The 16,052-nt window shown below is 47.2% G+C and overlaps 1 protein-coding gene across 1 annotated transcript in view; it reads right to left on the bottom strand.

The window, feature by feature from the left end:
- The window catches only part of LOC137436715 (uncharacterized), a 100,844-nt gene extending 85,587 nt beyond the window's left edge, over positions 1-15,257 (bottom strand). Inside the window, exons 1-3 of the mRNA XM_068130722.2 lie at positions 14,914-15,257; positions 3,957-4,007; positions 389-503 (exon numbers count right to left, since the gene is read on the bottom strand). Of these exons, the coding sequence (XP_067986823.2) occupies positions 389-503; positions 3,957-4,007; positions 14,914-15,129 (382 nt within the window). The 5' untranslated portion in view covers positions 15,130-15,257. The remainder of the gene's footprint in view (positions 1-388; positions 504-3,956; positions 4,008-14,913) is intronic.
- Positions 15,258-16,052: the final 795 nt, after the last annotated feature.

The following is a 16,052-nucleotide window of genomic DNA, read 5'->3' as shown; positions in this document are numbered from 1 at the left end:
CTCTGGCCTATCTTATTTGGATGAAAAATACAAACATTCATTTGTTTTCTTTAGTTGCTGTGAGTATTTGAAGTGATCAATCTATCATGGCAAAATATTTTTCCGAAATAAAAATATTCAGGTCAATCATAAATGAAAACCTATTAATTTGGTGCCATGACCCACTCCCTCATGTTGCATCGCATACGATGTGTTTGGTGGGTTTAGGATGCATGGGTCCAACATCACATCATCCCGATATTTTCACGTTTGGAAATGACCCATCTGTCTGATCCTGATAAATAAAAACAAGACGTGAAATGACCCTTAAAGGGAACAGGGAATGTAAAAAAGGAAAAATGCATTCCTTTTCAAGGGAACGTGCACATGGACAGGCGTTTCGTCTCACTTGTGGATGAAGATGAGTTAGCGATGATGTTTTCCAAATCTGCAGGAGTTCTTTCACGGAGGGATAGACGCATCTTGGTGGATTTAAAGTTGCGCTTCTTGGGCAAATTCTCCACCTAATAATCAAGATTAGTGTGAACATGGCGAAGTCCGTTTTACACATCAAGTTCAATCACTCACAAGTTAATTATACACTCACTGCCGCAGGTGTTGTCAGGGATAAGGAAAGATAGAATTGTCTGTTTCTTTGTTTGTCTGTCAATTGTCTACAAGTCATAATTCTAAACCGATCCCCATGAAACTTTACAGAGTTGTTGAGGTCGGCACAACAGAGGAGCCTTTTGATTTTGAGGTCAAAGGTTATCTTGAGGTCAGATTTCTAACAACAACACAACAACAGGCATTTTAAGGCCATGTTCCCTGCTAGAGCGGGGGTTAGCCTTGCGGTCCCCATGACAATCTTCTCCATTTTGCCCTATTTTCTGCATCTCTCCTTGTTAACCCCCTTGCCCGCATTTCTTCTTCCACCATCTTTAGCCAAGTCTTTCTCAGTCTTCCCCGTCCTCTACTTCCTTCCACATTAATTTCCATCACTCTTCTCAACCAGTCACTTTCATCCTTCCTCAACACATGACCAAACCATCTCAACCTGTTCCTCTTCACAGCATCAATCACGGGCAACAATGAGGTCAGATTTCTAAAATCGTCAATTTTCATTTGATTGACTTGAAAAATTAAACAGCAATTGCATCGTGCATCACTGAATTGGGAAAGAAACTATTTTGAGATCAAAGGGTCAAAGGTCAAATAAAGGTCAAGCTTCTAAAATCATCAATTTTCAATCCAAGCTTTGATCAAGATAAATTTTAATCTTCAGATCAATTTTAATCGAAATGAAAGAGACAATTTGATGTATCCATGGAAACTTTATTGTGGGGGGGAGGGGTGAGGGGTGGATTTTGCATCTTTCTTGTTTGTTTGCTTGTCTGTGAATAAAATAATTCAAAAGGTTGTGGACGGATTCAGACGAAATTTGGTGGAGTGGTTGGGTATGTGACAAGGACAAATCGGTTCAATTCATTGAAGATTTGAATCTGGATCCGGAGTTAATTCAGTTCAGAGAATAACTTAATGGTTTTTATGAAGATAATTAAATAATATAATTTTAATTAAGATAATTTTTAATTAAGATAATAATATAATTAATATAATTAATATAATTAATATAATTTAATTAAGATAATAATCTAATTTTAATTAAGATAATTTTTATGAAGATAAACTTCAGAGATAATTGATAGACTTAAAGGTTTTTATGAAGGAAAGGTTTTTTGTGATTTTTATATTCTTCTGAGATCATTCATGTCTTAGCTAATAGTCAACCAAGTCTGAGCAAATATTCTCTGGAGTTTAGCAGGTTCATATAATGTGTTAGTTTTTGATTGAAGGTTTTTGTAGCAGGGTTCTTACAAAGAAGTCTCCTCCCAAAGTTGATAAGATCCACAAGTTCTAAATTTATGATTTTTCTGGCAAACAGTTGGATAGGCTTGGCTTCATTCTATTTTTAGGGCCACTAGTGTTGCGAGTTTATTACCAGATAAAGTTAGACAACGAACACTATTGACCTCCGCCAGGCTGAACAGTTTATGTTTTGTATCCCACTGACAGGCCGGATCTGGATTCGAACCTGAAACAAAATTGAATTGGCTTGTCCTCGTCACCTAACGAACTCATCCACCATGATGTTTTGTCATAAATCGTCCATAACTTTTTTTAAATATCATGTTATATATCGCTTTTTGCCCGATCTCTCAATGGTGAAGAATTACTTAGAAATTAAATAATTCTCGTATCCAAATCCACAATCATATCTTCACCAAAATCGAACCAATTCTTCCTTGTCACACGTCCAACTTGTCCACCAGGTTTCGTCCAAATCAGTCCATAACTTTTTGAGATATCATGCTATATATCACTGTTAGCCCGATCACTCAATGATGAAGAATGACTTTAAAAATTCTCTGATCCGAATCCAAATTCAAATATTCACCACAATTGAATCAATTCTTCCTTGTCACACAATTATATTTAGCAGGCTTTCTCAAAACGTTGATGACAGATTTGGATGAAATTTGGTGGAGCGTTGGGGGTTGACAATGCCAAATCAATTGAATTCTAGTTATGATTTGAATTACGGATCTAGATCAGATAATTTTTTAAGTGATTCTTCACTATTGAGCGATATGAGCCTGGTGTTGGCTTAGCGGTTAGGGCGCCAGCTTGGGATCCTAGGATCCTGAGCTCGAATCCCGGTTGATCATTGAATTAACGCCAGGTGGGTTGACTTAGCCTGGCATCTTTCCGAGGTGGGCAAATTGAGTACCAGCTCACTGGTAATTGGGGCACTGCATCAGCGTCACAAACGCACTTCCAGAAAAATGATTCAACCAGAAGCCATAAGCTGCATATGAAACAACAACAACAACAACAACCATTGAGTGATAGGGCTAAAACTAATATATAGCACGATATCTCAACAAGTTAATCACAGATTTGGACGAAACTTGGAGGACAGATTCAAATCTTGCCTAAAATTGAATCGATTTGGCCTTGCCACACCCTAACCGCTCCACCAAATTTCATCCAAATCTGTCATCATCATTTCGAGATGTCCTTCTAAACATCCTTTTCAGCCCTATCTTCCAATGGGGAAGAATCACTTTAAAAATTCTGGTACCTGTGTCTGGATTCGGATTTTCAGCACCATCTAATCATTTCGTCGTTGTCACGTACCCATTACCCACCCTCTCCACAAAATTTCGTCAAAATCCGTAGCAACTTTTTGAGATAATCTTTTCACAGACAAACAAACAAGATGTCATGCAAAGTACGATACTCGCAAAATCCACCCAACCTCCCAAAAAGAAAAGTTGCCATGGAGACATCAAATTGTCCATTTAATTGAGATTAAATTGACATCTTAATCATAGCTCGGATCATTCGGATGAAAACTGATTATTTTTCAGATGAAAATTGATGATTTTAGAAGTTTGACCTTCAGTTGACCTTTTGACCTCAAAAATAGTTGCTTTCTCAATTCAGTGATGCGCCGTGCAAAGGCTGTTAAATTGTCAAGTTAATCGGATGACAATTGATGATTTTTTTTCAGATGACAATTGATGATTTCGGAAGTTTGACCACTAAATTTGACCTCTTCAACTTGGTAACGTTCCATGGCGTTCGATTTGGAATTGTGACCTGTCGGCGGGTGACAAACAAACCGACAAACAGACAAACAGATAAACAGACAGACAGACGGAATAACAGTCGACCAACCAACATACTTGAAAAATCTTCGATTTTGCAAGTAACACAGATAAACAGACAGGGGTGAAAACATAACCTCCATCCACCTTCGGTGGCGTAGGTAATAAATCACCTTTACATAACAGAAAGTTCATAATGGTAACAGGATAAGAGCACTTATTACCTAAAGATTAACCTCTAACACAATCAAAAGCATAATTCCCCATCTGACCCAGCCACACACGACCCCACAAAAGACTCACCAATTCCGCATGACGGTTTGTGCGTGTTAGGGTATCACTGTCTCCACTGACCTGCAAAGACACGACTTAAGTCATAATTCCAGTTTTTCAAATATATTTACAAATGCCAATCTGGCCCAAAAGTTGGTCAGAAACTGTTATTGACCGAACTGTCACTTGGGGAGCTACATCGGTCAATGAAAATGCTCAGCATACACAAAAAACATTATTTGAGGCAGGTAATTACCTGAATCAGGAACTTCCTCAATGTGCTAATCCATAGCATGATATTAATTATTGAAATAATTATTGAAAAGTGTTCTGCAGTGGTCAAAATATTAATTCAAATTGAACATTGATTGAAATTGAGGTGTCCAATGGAAATCGACCCGATGATGATGATGATGATGATGATGATGATGATGATGATGATGATGATGATGATGTTGATGAAGAAGAAATTGAACTTAAAGATTTCCTCGATCATAGACTGATGTCAGTAGATGGATGGACCGAGAGACAAAGTGAACCAATTGCTCAAACCCTGCTTTTCTCTTCACACGCTTGGGGCAACTATGTTCACACATTACAATGTATAAACCATAAAGGGATTCATATATTTGCTATACACAAAGCTTTCCCACCACATGAAAGCACCACATCAGCTTCCCAACAAATCTTCCCCTCTCGACTTCAACACATCCCACAAACCCTCTCCCTCTCTCACCCCACCAGCCACAAACCCTCTCCCTCTCTCACCCCACCAGCCACAAACCCTCTTCCTCTCTCACCCCACCAGCCACAAACCCTCTCCCTCTCTCACCCCACCAGCCACAAACCCTCTCCCTCTCTCAGCCCACAAACCCTCTCGCTCTCTCACCCGACCAACCCTCGACCTCTCTCACCCCACCAACCCTCGACCTCTCTCACCCCACCAACCCTCGACCTCTCTCACCCCACCAACCCTCTCCCTCTCTCACCCCACCAACCCTCGACCTCTCTCACCCCACAAACCCTCTCCCTCTCTCACCCCACCAACCCTCGACCTCTCTCACCCCACCAACCCTCTCCCTCTCTCACCCCACCAACCCTCGACCTCTCTCACCCCACCAACCCTCGACCTCTCTCACCCCACAAACCCTCTCCCTCTCTCAGCCCACAAACCCTCTCGCTCTCTCACCCGACCAACCCTCGACCTCTCTCACCCCACCAACCCTCGACCTCTCTCACCCCACCAACCCTCGACCTCTCTCACCCCACCAACCCTCTCCCTCTCTCACCCCACCAACCCTCTCCCTCTCTCACCCCACCAACCCTCTCCCTCTCTCACCCCACCAACCCTCTCCCTCTCTCACCCCACCAACCCTCTCCCTCTCTCACCCCACCAACCCTCTCCATCTCTCACTCCACCAACCCTCTCCGTCTCTCACCCCACCAACCATCGACCTCTCTCACCCCACCAACCCTCGACCTCTCTCACCCCACCAACCCTCGACCTCTCCCTCTCTCACCCTACCAACCCTCTCCCTCGCTCACCCCACCAACCCTCTCCCTCTCTCCCTCACCCCACCAACCCTCTCCCTCGCTCACCCCACCAACCCTCTCCCTCTCTCACCCCACCAACCCTCGACCTCTCTCACCCAACCAATCCTCCCCCTCCCCCACCCTACCAACCCTCTTCCTCTCCCTCTCTCACCCCACCAATCCTCTATCTCTCGCACCCCACAAACCCTCTCCCTCTCGCACCCCACAAACCCTCTCCCTCTCTCACCCCACCAACCCTCTATCTCTCTCACCCCACCAACCCTCTCCCTCTCTCACCCCACAGACCCTCTCCCTCTCTCACCCCACAGACCCTCTCCCTCTCTCACCCCACCGACCCTCTCCCTCTCTCAGCCCACAAATCCTCTCCCTCTCTCACTCCACCAACCCTCTCCGTCTCTCACCCCACCAACCCTCGACCTCTCTCACCCCACCAACCCTCAACCTCTCTCACCCCACCAACCCTCGACCTCTCCCTCTCTCACCCTACCAACCCTCTCCCTCGCTCACCCCACCAACCCTCTCCCTCTCACCCCACCAACCCTCTCCCTCGCTCACCCCACCAACCCTCTCCTTCTCTCACCCCACCAACCCTCGACCTCTCTCACCCCACCAACCCTTTACCTCTCCCTCACACCCTACCAACCCTCCCCCTCCCTCACCCCACCAACCCTCTCCCTCTCTCACCCCACCAATCCTCTTGCTCTCTCACCCCACCAACCCTCTCCATCTCTCACCCCACCAACCCTCTCCCCCACTCACCCCACCAACCCTCTCCCTCTCTCACCCCACAAACCCTCGACCGCTCTCACCCCACAAACCCTCTCCCCCACTCACCCCACCAACCCTCTCCCTCTCTCACCCCACAAACCCTCGACCGCTCTCACCCCACAAACCCTCTCCCTCTCTCACCCCACCAACCCTCTCCCTCTCTCACCCCACCAACCCTCTCCATCTCTCACCCGACCAACCCTCTCCATCTCTCACCCGACCAACCCTCTCCCTCGCTCACCCCACCAACCCTCTCCCTCTCTCACCCCACCAACCCTCTCCGTCTCTCACCCCACCAACCCTCGACCTCTCTCACCCCACCAACCCTCGACCTCTCCCACCCCACCAACCCTCGACCTCTCCCTCTCTCACCCTACCAACCCTCTCCCTCGCTCACCCCACCAACCCTCTTCCTCTCCCTCTCTCACCCCACCAATCCTCTATCTCTCGCACCCCACAAACCCTCTCCCTCTCGCACCCCACAAACCCTCTCCCTCTCTCACCCCACCAACCCTCTATCTCTCTCACCCCACCAACCCTCTCCCTCTATCTCTCTCACCCCACCAACCCTCTCCCTCTCTCACCCCACCAACCCTCTCCCTCTCTCACCCCACAGACCCTCTCCCTCTCTCACCCCACAGACCCTCTCCCTCTCTCACCCCACCGACCCTCTCCCTCTCAGCCCACAAACCTCTCCCTCTCTCAGCCCACAAACCCTCTCCCTCTCTCACCCCACCAACCCTCTCCCTCTCTCACCCCACCAACCCTCTCCCTCTCTCACCCCACCATTCACCAACCCTCTCCCTCTCTCAGCCCACAAAACCTCTCCCTCTCTCACCCCACCGACCCTCTCTCACCCCACCGACCCTCTCCCTCTCTCAGCCCACCGACCCTCTCCCTCTCTCAGCCCACCGGGGCACCGACCCTCTCCCTCTCTCACCCCACCAACCCTCTCCCTCTCTCACCCCACCAACCCTCTCCCTCTCTCACCCCACCAACCCTCTCCCTCTCTCACGCCACCAATCCTCTCTCTCTCACCCGACCAACCCTCTCCCTCCCTCACTGTAAGGTATCTCGACAAACTACGATCGATTGTAGTACACGTTTATTCACTCTGCCGATACAGGCCCGATTAACTGCAGCGCCATCCGAGCTCTGGCGTAGGGATACAATGCGGTCCCGGTGTAGGGATACAACGGTGAATATTTGCAGCTTCATACATGACATCCTCCCCTTTAAGTCCAAAATTACCAAGAGCAATACGTGCTAGATTTCCAGAATTTACATTTCAAAAGCAACATTTCCAAAACATGTGAAAATATGTGTGCAAACGATTATGAAAATAATCAAAATACGTGAAAATAGAACATGTGTCAACGTGAAAATAGAACGCGTGTTAACGTGAAAATAGAACATGTTATGTGTCAATGTTAAAATAGAACATGTGTCAACGTGAAAATAGAACGCGTGTTAACGTGAAAATAGAACATGTTATGTGTCAATGTTAAAATAGAACATGTGTCAACGTGAAAATAGAACGCGTGTTAACGTGAAAATAGAACATGTTATGTGTCAATGTTAAAATAGAACATGTGTCAACGTGAAAATAGAACGTGTGTTAACGTGAAAATAGAACATGTGTCAACGTGAAAATAGAACATGTGTCAACGTGAAAATAGAACGTGTGTTAACGTGAAAATAGAACATGTGTCAACGTGAAAATAGAACATGTGTCAACGTGAAAATAGAACATGTGTCAACGTGAAAATAGAACATGTGCTAACGTGAAAATAGAACACGTGTCAACGTGAAAATAGAACATGTGTCAACGTGAAAATAGAACGTGTGTTAACGTGAAAATAGAACGTGTGTCAACGTGAAAATAGAACATGTGCTAACGTGAAAATAGAACACGTGTCAACGTGAAAATAGAACGTGTGCTAACGTGAAAATAGAACGTGTGTTAACGTGAAAATAGAACGTGTGTTAACGTGAAAATAGAACGTGTGTCAACGTGAAAATAGAATATGTGTCAACGTGAAAATAGAACATGTGTCAACGTGAAAATAGAACATGTGCTAACGTGAAAATAGAACACGTGTCAACGTGAAAATAGAACGTGTGTTAACGTGAAAATAGAACGTGTGTTAACGTGAAAATAGAACGTGTGTCAACGTGAAAATAGAACATGTGTCAACGTGAAAATAGAACATGTGTCAACGTGAAAATAGAACATGTGTTAACGTGAAAATAGAACATGTGTCAACGTGAAAATAGAACATGTGTCAACGTGAAAATAGAACATGTGTCAACGTGAAAATAGAACATGTGTCAACGTGAAAATAGAACGTGTGTCAACGTGAAAATAGAACGTGTGTCAACGTGAAAATAGAACGTGTGTTAACGTGAAAATAGAACATGTGTCAACGTGAAAAGAGAACATGTGTCAACGTGAAAAGAGAACATGTGTCAACGTGAAAAGAGAACATGTGTCAACGTGAAAAAAAACATCTTCAAAGATTCAACCGGTCGGGTGCTTTTCTCTCACGCATTGAGCGTCGCGGTGCACCAGTGGATACAGAGTCCGAGGTGATTCCTTTGGTCTCCACGAAGGGTGTAGCGCTCGCAGAGGTTTTCGGGGCATCCGAGCCGGCTGGAGCGGCCACGACGATCTCCGGCAGTGGCGGGTCGAACTGTTGTTTTGACTGTGACGATGCTACAGGCTCCATCGACTCACAGTGACGGTAGGTTATGTGGTCCTGATGTCGACGAATTTCGCGGCCGTCCTGCAGGCGAATCACACATGACAGTGGACCTGGCTTCTCGATGATGTCCCCCGGTATCCACGTCGCACCTGCACTAAAATTTCGGGCAAACACTGGATCTCCAATGTTGACACATCGACTGTTGGACGTCTTATCGTGGACCAACTTTTGATTAAGCTGGCTCTGATAAACATTTGATGATATGTCTGGTTTGAGATTGTCAAGTGTCGATCTCAGGTGTCGTTTCATCAATAACTCAGACGGAGCTGCACGGGTTGTTGATTGTGGCGTGATGCGGTATTTGAACAGGAGACGAGAAAGCTTTGTTTCCAGGGTTCCCTCCTGAAGTTTCCGCAATCCGGATTTGATGATTCCCACGGATCGTTCGGCTAAGCCATTTGAAGCCTGGTGATGTGGGCTGACAAACTTATGTTTGATGCCGTTCCGACGTGTGAACTCGGCAAACTCGGGACTGGAAAAACACGAACCGTTATCACTCATGATCATCCTGGGCAGACCATGAGTGGAGAAACAGCGTCTGAGACTTTCGATGACAATGGCTGATGTAGTACCACGCATCACATAGGCATCAATCCATTTTGTGTGCGCGTCCGTAATTATTAGAATCATGCTGCCGTTAATAGGCCCAGCATAATCGAGATGCAGGCGATGCCACGGTTCGCTGGGTCATTCCCAAGGATGCAGTGGCGCTTTCGCAGGTGTATTCCAGGTGCTCTGGCAGGGGTAACAATGTCGAACGTGATGTTCGATATCAGCATCAAGATTCGGCCACCACACATCGTTTCTGGCGAGTGACTTCATCTTCACAATCCCGGGGTGACAGTCATGGATTTCATCCATGACCCTGGAACGCAGATTTTCCGGGATCACGACACGACATCCCCAGAGTAGGCAACCATTTTCCATGCTGAGTTCGTTTTTACGTGCTTTAAACGCCGCAAAATCTGGGTCACCCTCAGGTAGCAAATGCCACCCAAGCTGCACAGCCTGGACAGTTCTGGACAGAACGGGGTCTCGTCGAGTATGGGTGCGGATCTGGCCGGAATCGACAGCACAATCTTCCAGATGATCCATCAGTGCGATAATGGATCCTGGTGTAGGCGAATCATCAACGGATTCTGGAAGGGGTAACCGACTCATGGCATCTGCATTTGTGATAGATGAACCAGGCTTATAACATATGGTGTAGTCATAAGCAGCGAGAAACAGGGACCAGCGGATGATCCTGGGCGGTAGTGTGTCAGATGTCGCCTTAGTTGGACCAAACAGACTGATCAGCGGCTTGTGATCAGTGCGAATCATGAAATGATGTCCAAGAAGGTACTGGCGAAATTTGCTGATGCCGAAAACGATTCCCAATCCTTCCTTGTCAAGTTGGGAATAGTTCTTCTCTGCCGGGTCAACGTTCTGGATGCAAATGCAACAGGTATTTCTGCACCATCAAGCATCACTGTGATAATACACTCCCCACTCCATACCGACAGGCATCGCATGTCAGCACAAGATCCTTCTCTGGATCAAAATGAACGAGAACATTGGACGATTTGAGCAGATTCTTAGAGGTCTGGAATGCTGATTGTTGAGTGGACCCCCAGCTCCAGGAGACTCCTTTCCTCAAAAGACGATAAAGGATGTAATGACCATAGAACTGAAGCAACCCGAGGTATGACTTCAATTCGGTCACGTCTCGTGGAGCAGGAGCATCCTTGATAGCTCGGACTTTCTCATCTGTCGGGTGTAGACCCTCGGCATCAATCGTATGACCCAGGTACCTGACTGATGGCACCATAAACTTGCACTTGTCTCGACGCAAACGTAGGCTGGAGTCCGAAATCTTCTTCAGAACTCTATCCAGGTTTTGTAGATGTTCCGCGTCCGTACGACCAGTAACCAGAATATCATCCTGGTAACAAACGACGTTGCGTTCGGTGGCAAACAAACTGTCCATGACACGCTGATAAATTCCAGGTGCAGATTTCACTCCAAAACTGAGTCAGTGGTGCCTGTACAACCCACGATGCGTGTTGATGGGAAGATAGTGTTTCGAATTCTCGTCCAAGCAGAGCTGTATATAGGCAGATTTGAGATCGAGTTTCGTAAAAGTCTTGCCTCACATGAGACGAGCGTAGAGGTCGTCGATCCTCGGGATTAGATATTTGTCCAATGAAGAACACTTGTTCACGGTCATTTTATAATCTCCACATATGCGGATGAACTGGTCCGATTTTATGACCGGAACGATGGGTGCCGCCCATTCGGCATACTGGATTTGCTCGGTGATCCCAAGATTTTCAAGATGATCCAGTTTCTTGTCAATCCGCTGCCGCAGGGCGAAAGGGACTGGGCGAGCTCTGCAAAATATAGGATTGGCATCCCGGTCAACCCTGAGTTTAGCCGTGTGTCCTTTCAAGGTTCCAAGCTCATCCTTGAAGACATCCGGGTACATATCCAGCACATTTTTGAGTGTGTATGCTGCGGTAGGAGAAACGTTGGCTGCCCGGAGTTGATGAATGCATTTCCACTTCAGTTAAATTATGCTCAACCAGTTCCTGCCTAGTAAGGAAGGACCCTTTCCAAGAATGACGATCAGGGGTAGGTGAAACTCACGGTTATCGTAGCCCACCGTCACGTCACATGTACCGCAGGGAACAATCTTCTCACCTGTATAGGTGGAGAGTCCATAGGTAGTAGGTGTCAGATGGGGTCAGTCAGCATCACACCACAGGTTTGTGAAAACAGCACGGCTGATGAGCGAGACGACCGCACCAGTGTCGACCTCCATTTGCAATGGTCGATTGTTGACGACAACAGTGGCAAGAAGAGGGTCCCGCTTATGATGACAATCAATATGAAGCAGGTCATACGATTCTGAGTTGTCGGAAACAGAGCTCACCTGGTCAAACACAGGTTCCTCCGAACCGATAAACTGATGAATCTTGTCAGCAGCTTTTCCTTTTCCGGATTTGCGAGTGATGCAAGCTGGAGCAATATGGCCAGTTTTCGAACAGAAATGGCAGGTTGCATCTTTGAACCGACACGTCTCCGGAGGGTGCTGTCCGTTGCACCGAAAACATTTGTTGTGGGCTTGAGACTGCACTGGCTTCTGACGAGGAGACTTGTTCCAACGTTTTGGCTGAACATGATCCAACCGATTCACAGCAGGGCTGGTACCAGTCGAGCGAGTGGCACCGATGCTTGTAGCGTTGCGTTCAGCACTTTCCATGGAAATGGCGGTGTCTCTGGCATTTTGGAAAGTCCGTGTTCTCTCAGCAAGCAGGCGTCTACGAGTGCGGTCATCGGACATGCCAACCACCAGCAAATCACAGGGCACGTCTTCGATCGTGTCCCCAAACTCACACAGATGTGACAGTTTTATTGAGGTGTGCAATGAAGTCTGCGATCGACTGACCTTGCTGCTGTCTGCACAGGTAAAAATTAAACCGACACAGGATGACTGAAGGAGATGGATTACAATGTTCCTTCAAAGCGGCCTCGAGCTCTGCATACGTGAGCTCCTGGATTGTCCGAGGACGAATCAGGTTTTTAACGAGTGTGAACGACTCTCCCCCGAAAACGGACAGGAAGACGGCCTTCATTTGGGCTTCGGTCGCGATGTCGTTCGCCTCGAAGTAGAAAGACAACCGCTCAGAATACGTGTCAAAATCTCCATCATGAGGGTTTAATTCATCGATATGGCCGAAAGAAGTCATGCTCTAGATGTTTATCCTCGTCGCCATGTAAGGTATCTCGACAAACTCGGATCAATTGTCGTACACGTTTATTCACTCTGCCGATACAGGCCCGATTAACTGCAGCGCCATCCGAGCTCTGGCGTAGGGATACAATGCGGTCCCGGTGTAGGGATACAACGGTGAATATTTGCAGCTTCATACATGACACTCATCCCACCAACACTTTCCCTCTTTCACCCCACCAATCCTCTCCCTCTCTCACCCCACCAGCCACCAACCCTCTCCCTCTCTCACCCCACCAGCCACCAATCCTCTCCCTCTCTCCTCCCACCAACCCTCTCCCTCTCTCACCCTACCAACCCTCTCCCTCTCTCACCCCACAAACCCTCTCCCTCTCTCACCCCACAAACCCTCTCCCTCTCTCCTCCCACCAACCGTCTCCCTCTCTCACCCCACAAACCCTCTCCCTCTCTCCTCCCACCAATCCTCTCCCTCTCTCACCCCACAAACCCTCTCCCTCTCTCAGCCCACAAACCCTCTCCCTCTCTCACACCACCAACCCTCTCCCTCTCTCACACCACCAACCCTCTCCCTCCCTCACCCCACCAACCCTCTCCCTCTCTCACCCCACCAACCTTCTCCCTTTCTCACCCCACCAACCCTCTCCCTCTCTCACCCCAACAACCCTCTCCCTCCCTCACCCCACCAACCTTCTCCCTTTCTCACCCCACCAACCCTTTTCCTCTCTCACCCCACCAACCCTTTTCCTCTCTCACTCCACCAATCCTCACGCCACAGATTCTCTCCTGGGGTCTCTCTCTCTCTCTCTCCCACCACCCAACTAACCTTCTCTTTCGCATGTGCAACCAAACCTCCACCACCTCACCTCGCTACTCCACCATCTCACCTCGCTACTCCACCACCTCACCTCGCTACCCCACCACCTCACCTCGCTACTCCACCACCTCACCTCGCTACTCCACCTCACCACCTCGCTACTCCACCACCTCACCTCACTACTCCACCACCTCACCTCACTACTCCACCACCTCACCTCGCTACTCCACCACCTCACCTCGCTACTCCACCACCTCACGTCACTACTCCACCACCTCACCTCGCTACTCCACCACCTCACCTCGCTACTCCACCACCTCACCTCACTACTCCACCACCTCTCCTCACTACTCCACCACCTCTCCTCACTACTCCACCACCTCACCTCACTACTCCACCACCTCACCCACCATATCACCTCGCTACTCCACCACCTCACGTCACTACTCCACCACCTCGCTACTCCACCACCTCACCTCGCTACTCCACCACCTCACGTCACTACTCCACCACCTCACCTCGCTACTCCAGCACCTCACCTCGCTACTCCAGCACCTCACCTCGCTACTCCACCACCTCACGTCACTACTCCACCACCTCACCTCGCTACTCCACCACCTCACCTCGCTACTCCACCACCTCACCTCGCTACTCCACCGATCTTCTCTTCCCCCCGTTCATCCCGTTCCTTTTATTATACGTTTCATGTGTTAGCTCTCACACAATCCTCGACTTATATGCAATATATATATATATATATATATATATATATATATATATATATATATATATATATATATATATATATATATATATATATATATATATATATATATATATATATATATATATATATACACACACACACACACAACATAAAATACAAAATATAAATCCCACTCCTCGACATCCTCATTAACCTCAATCGCATCCCGCCCCTCCTTCCCATTTTCCACTCCAGCGCACATAACCTAACCTCTCCTCCTTATCCTCTTCACGCACCCCATTCCAACTTCTTCTCCCCTTCTTCACATCCAACTCATTCTCCAACGCCCAACCCTCCCCCACCCCAACAACGAATTAAGCCTCTCCCAACGAACCCACCAAACTTCCACTTTTCCGTCATTATTACACAACAAGCCCCAAACTATGAAACCTGCTGGAAAAGTTCAAAATCACCGTCGGTTACATAAGCAGGTTAATCGTGAGTAAAAGTTCGTAATTGCTAAACGAACTGAAGTCACTTTGAACTCAAACATTTAAACTCAAATTCAAGGGTTGACAATCCTATCAATGACAAGGTTGAACTATCAAACAATGTAAGAATGGTCGAGTTTAGTTTGGCCCTACCTGTATCTGCGAAAGTTCCACCTGTACCTGCGATGGTTCCACCTGTACCTGCGAAGGTTCCACCTGTACCTGCGAAGGTTCCACCTGTACCTGCGAAGGTTCCACCTGTACCTGCGAAGGTTCCACCTGCACGACCTTTTCCGCCGTCACTGGTCCTTCGGTCTTGGCGCTCTGCGACTCCGCTCGCTGTTTGCGCTTCGCATGCAACGATCCCATGTTCAGTCGCTCGATTTCTTTATCCAAGTTCGCGTTCAATGGCGCCAGGTAGTCGGGAGCCTTGTGCCGATGGAGCGGGCGCGGTGTGTTGGTATGTTGTGAAACTTGCTAATCGTGCGTCGCCCAACAGGAGGGCAGGGCTACAAGGTAACTCCTGTCGGGGCAGGTGCGATCCACGCCTGTTATGTTGTTTGCCGTTCTTGGGTAAATACAACGATGACATTAATTGCACGAGATAAGTAAAAACTTCAAACGAGAACATCACTCAGTAGAGAGCAGAGCATGCCTCCACCTGGCTGGCCATATCAGTCAATGGTGAAGAATCACTTAAAAAAATTAAATAATCCTCATATCCGAATCCATATTCAGAGCTTCAGCAAAATTGAATCGATTCTTCCTCGTCAGACACACAACCTGTCCAACAAGTTTCGTCCAAATCCGTAAATAACTTTTTGAGATATCCTGCTATGTATCGTTTTTGGCCCTATCTCCCAATGGTGAAGAATCACTTAAAAAATTAAATTAGCCGGATCCCAATCCGGATCTTCACCAAAATCTAATCATTTCGTCCTTGTCACATACGCTACATCTCAGCCAAATTTCGTCCGAATCCGTCTACAACTTTTTGAGATATTTTGTTCACAAACAAACAAATGAAAAATCACTCATAGAGCGACACTTGGCAAAACAGAACAAAGTAGAATGGCACTCAGTAGAGCATCCTTTTGACCTCAAAAATAGTTGGTGGTTGAATTCAGTTAGCCGATATGAAAATCCTATTCAAATTTCAAATCAATCGGATGAAAATTGAGGATTTTAGAAATGTGAAAAAAGCAGTTGACCTTTGGCCTATGTTGACTTTTTCGCCTACGCTGATCTCAAAATAGTTAGTGCTTCGATTCAGTTAGCCGATATGTAAATCC

This window comes from Myxine glutinosa, chromosome 11 (genome assembly GCF_964187855.1).
Source record: "Myxine glutinosa chromosome 11, kmMyxGlut1.1, whole genome shotgun sequence".
Classification (NCBI taxonomy): Eukaryota; Metazoa; Chordata; class Myxini; order Myxiniformes; family Myxinidae; genus Myxine; species Myxine glutinosa.
Note: the sequence above shows the minus strand (reverse complement) of the source record. Positions and strands in the feature narration are given on the sequence as shown.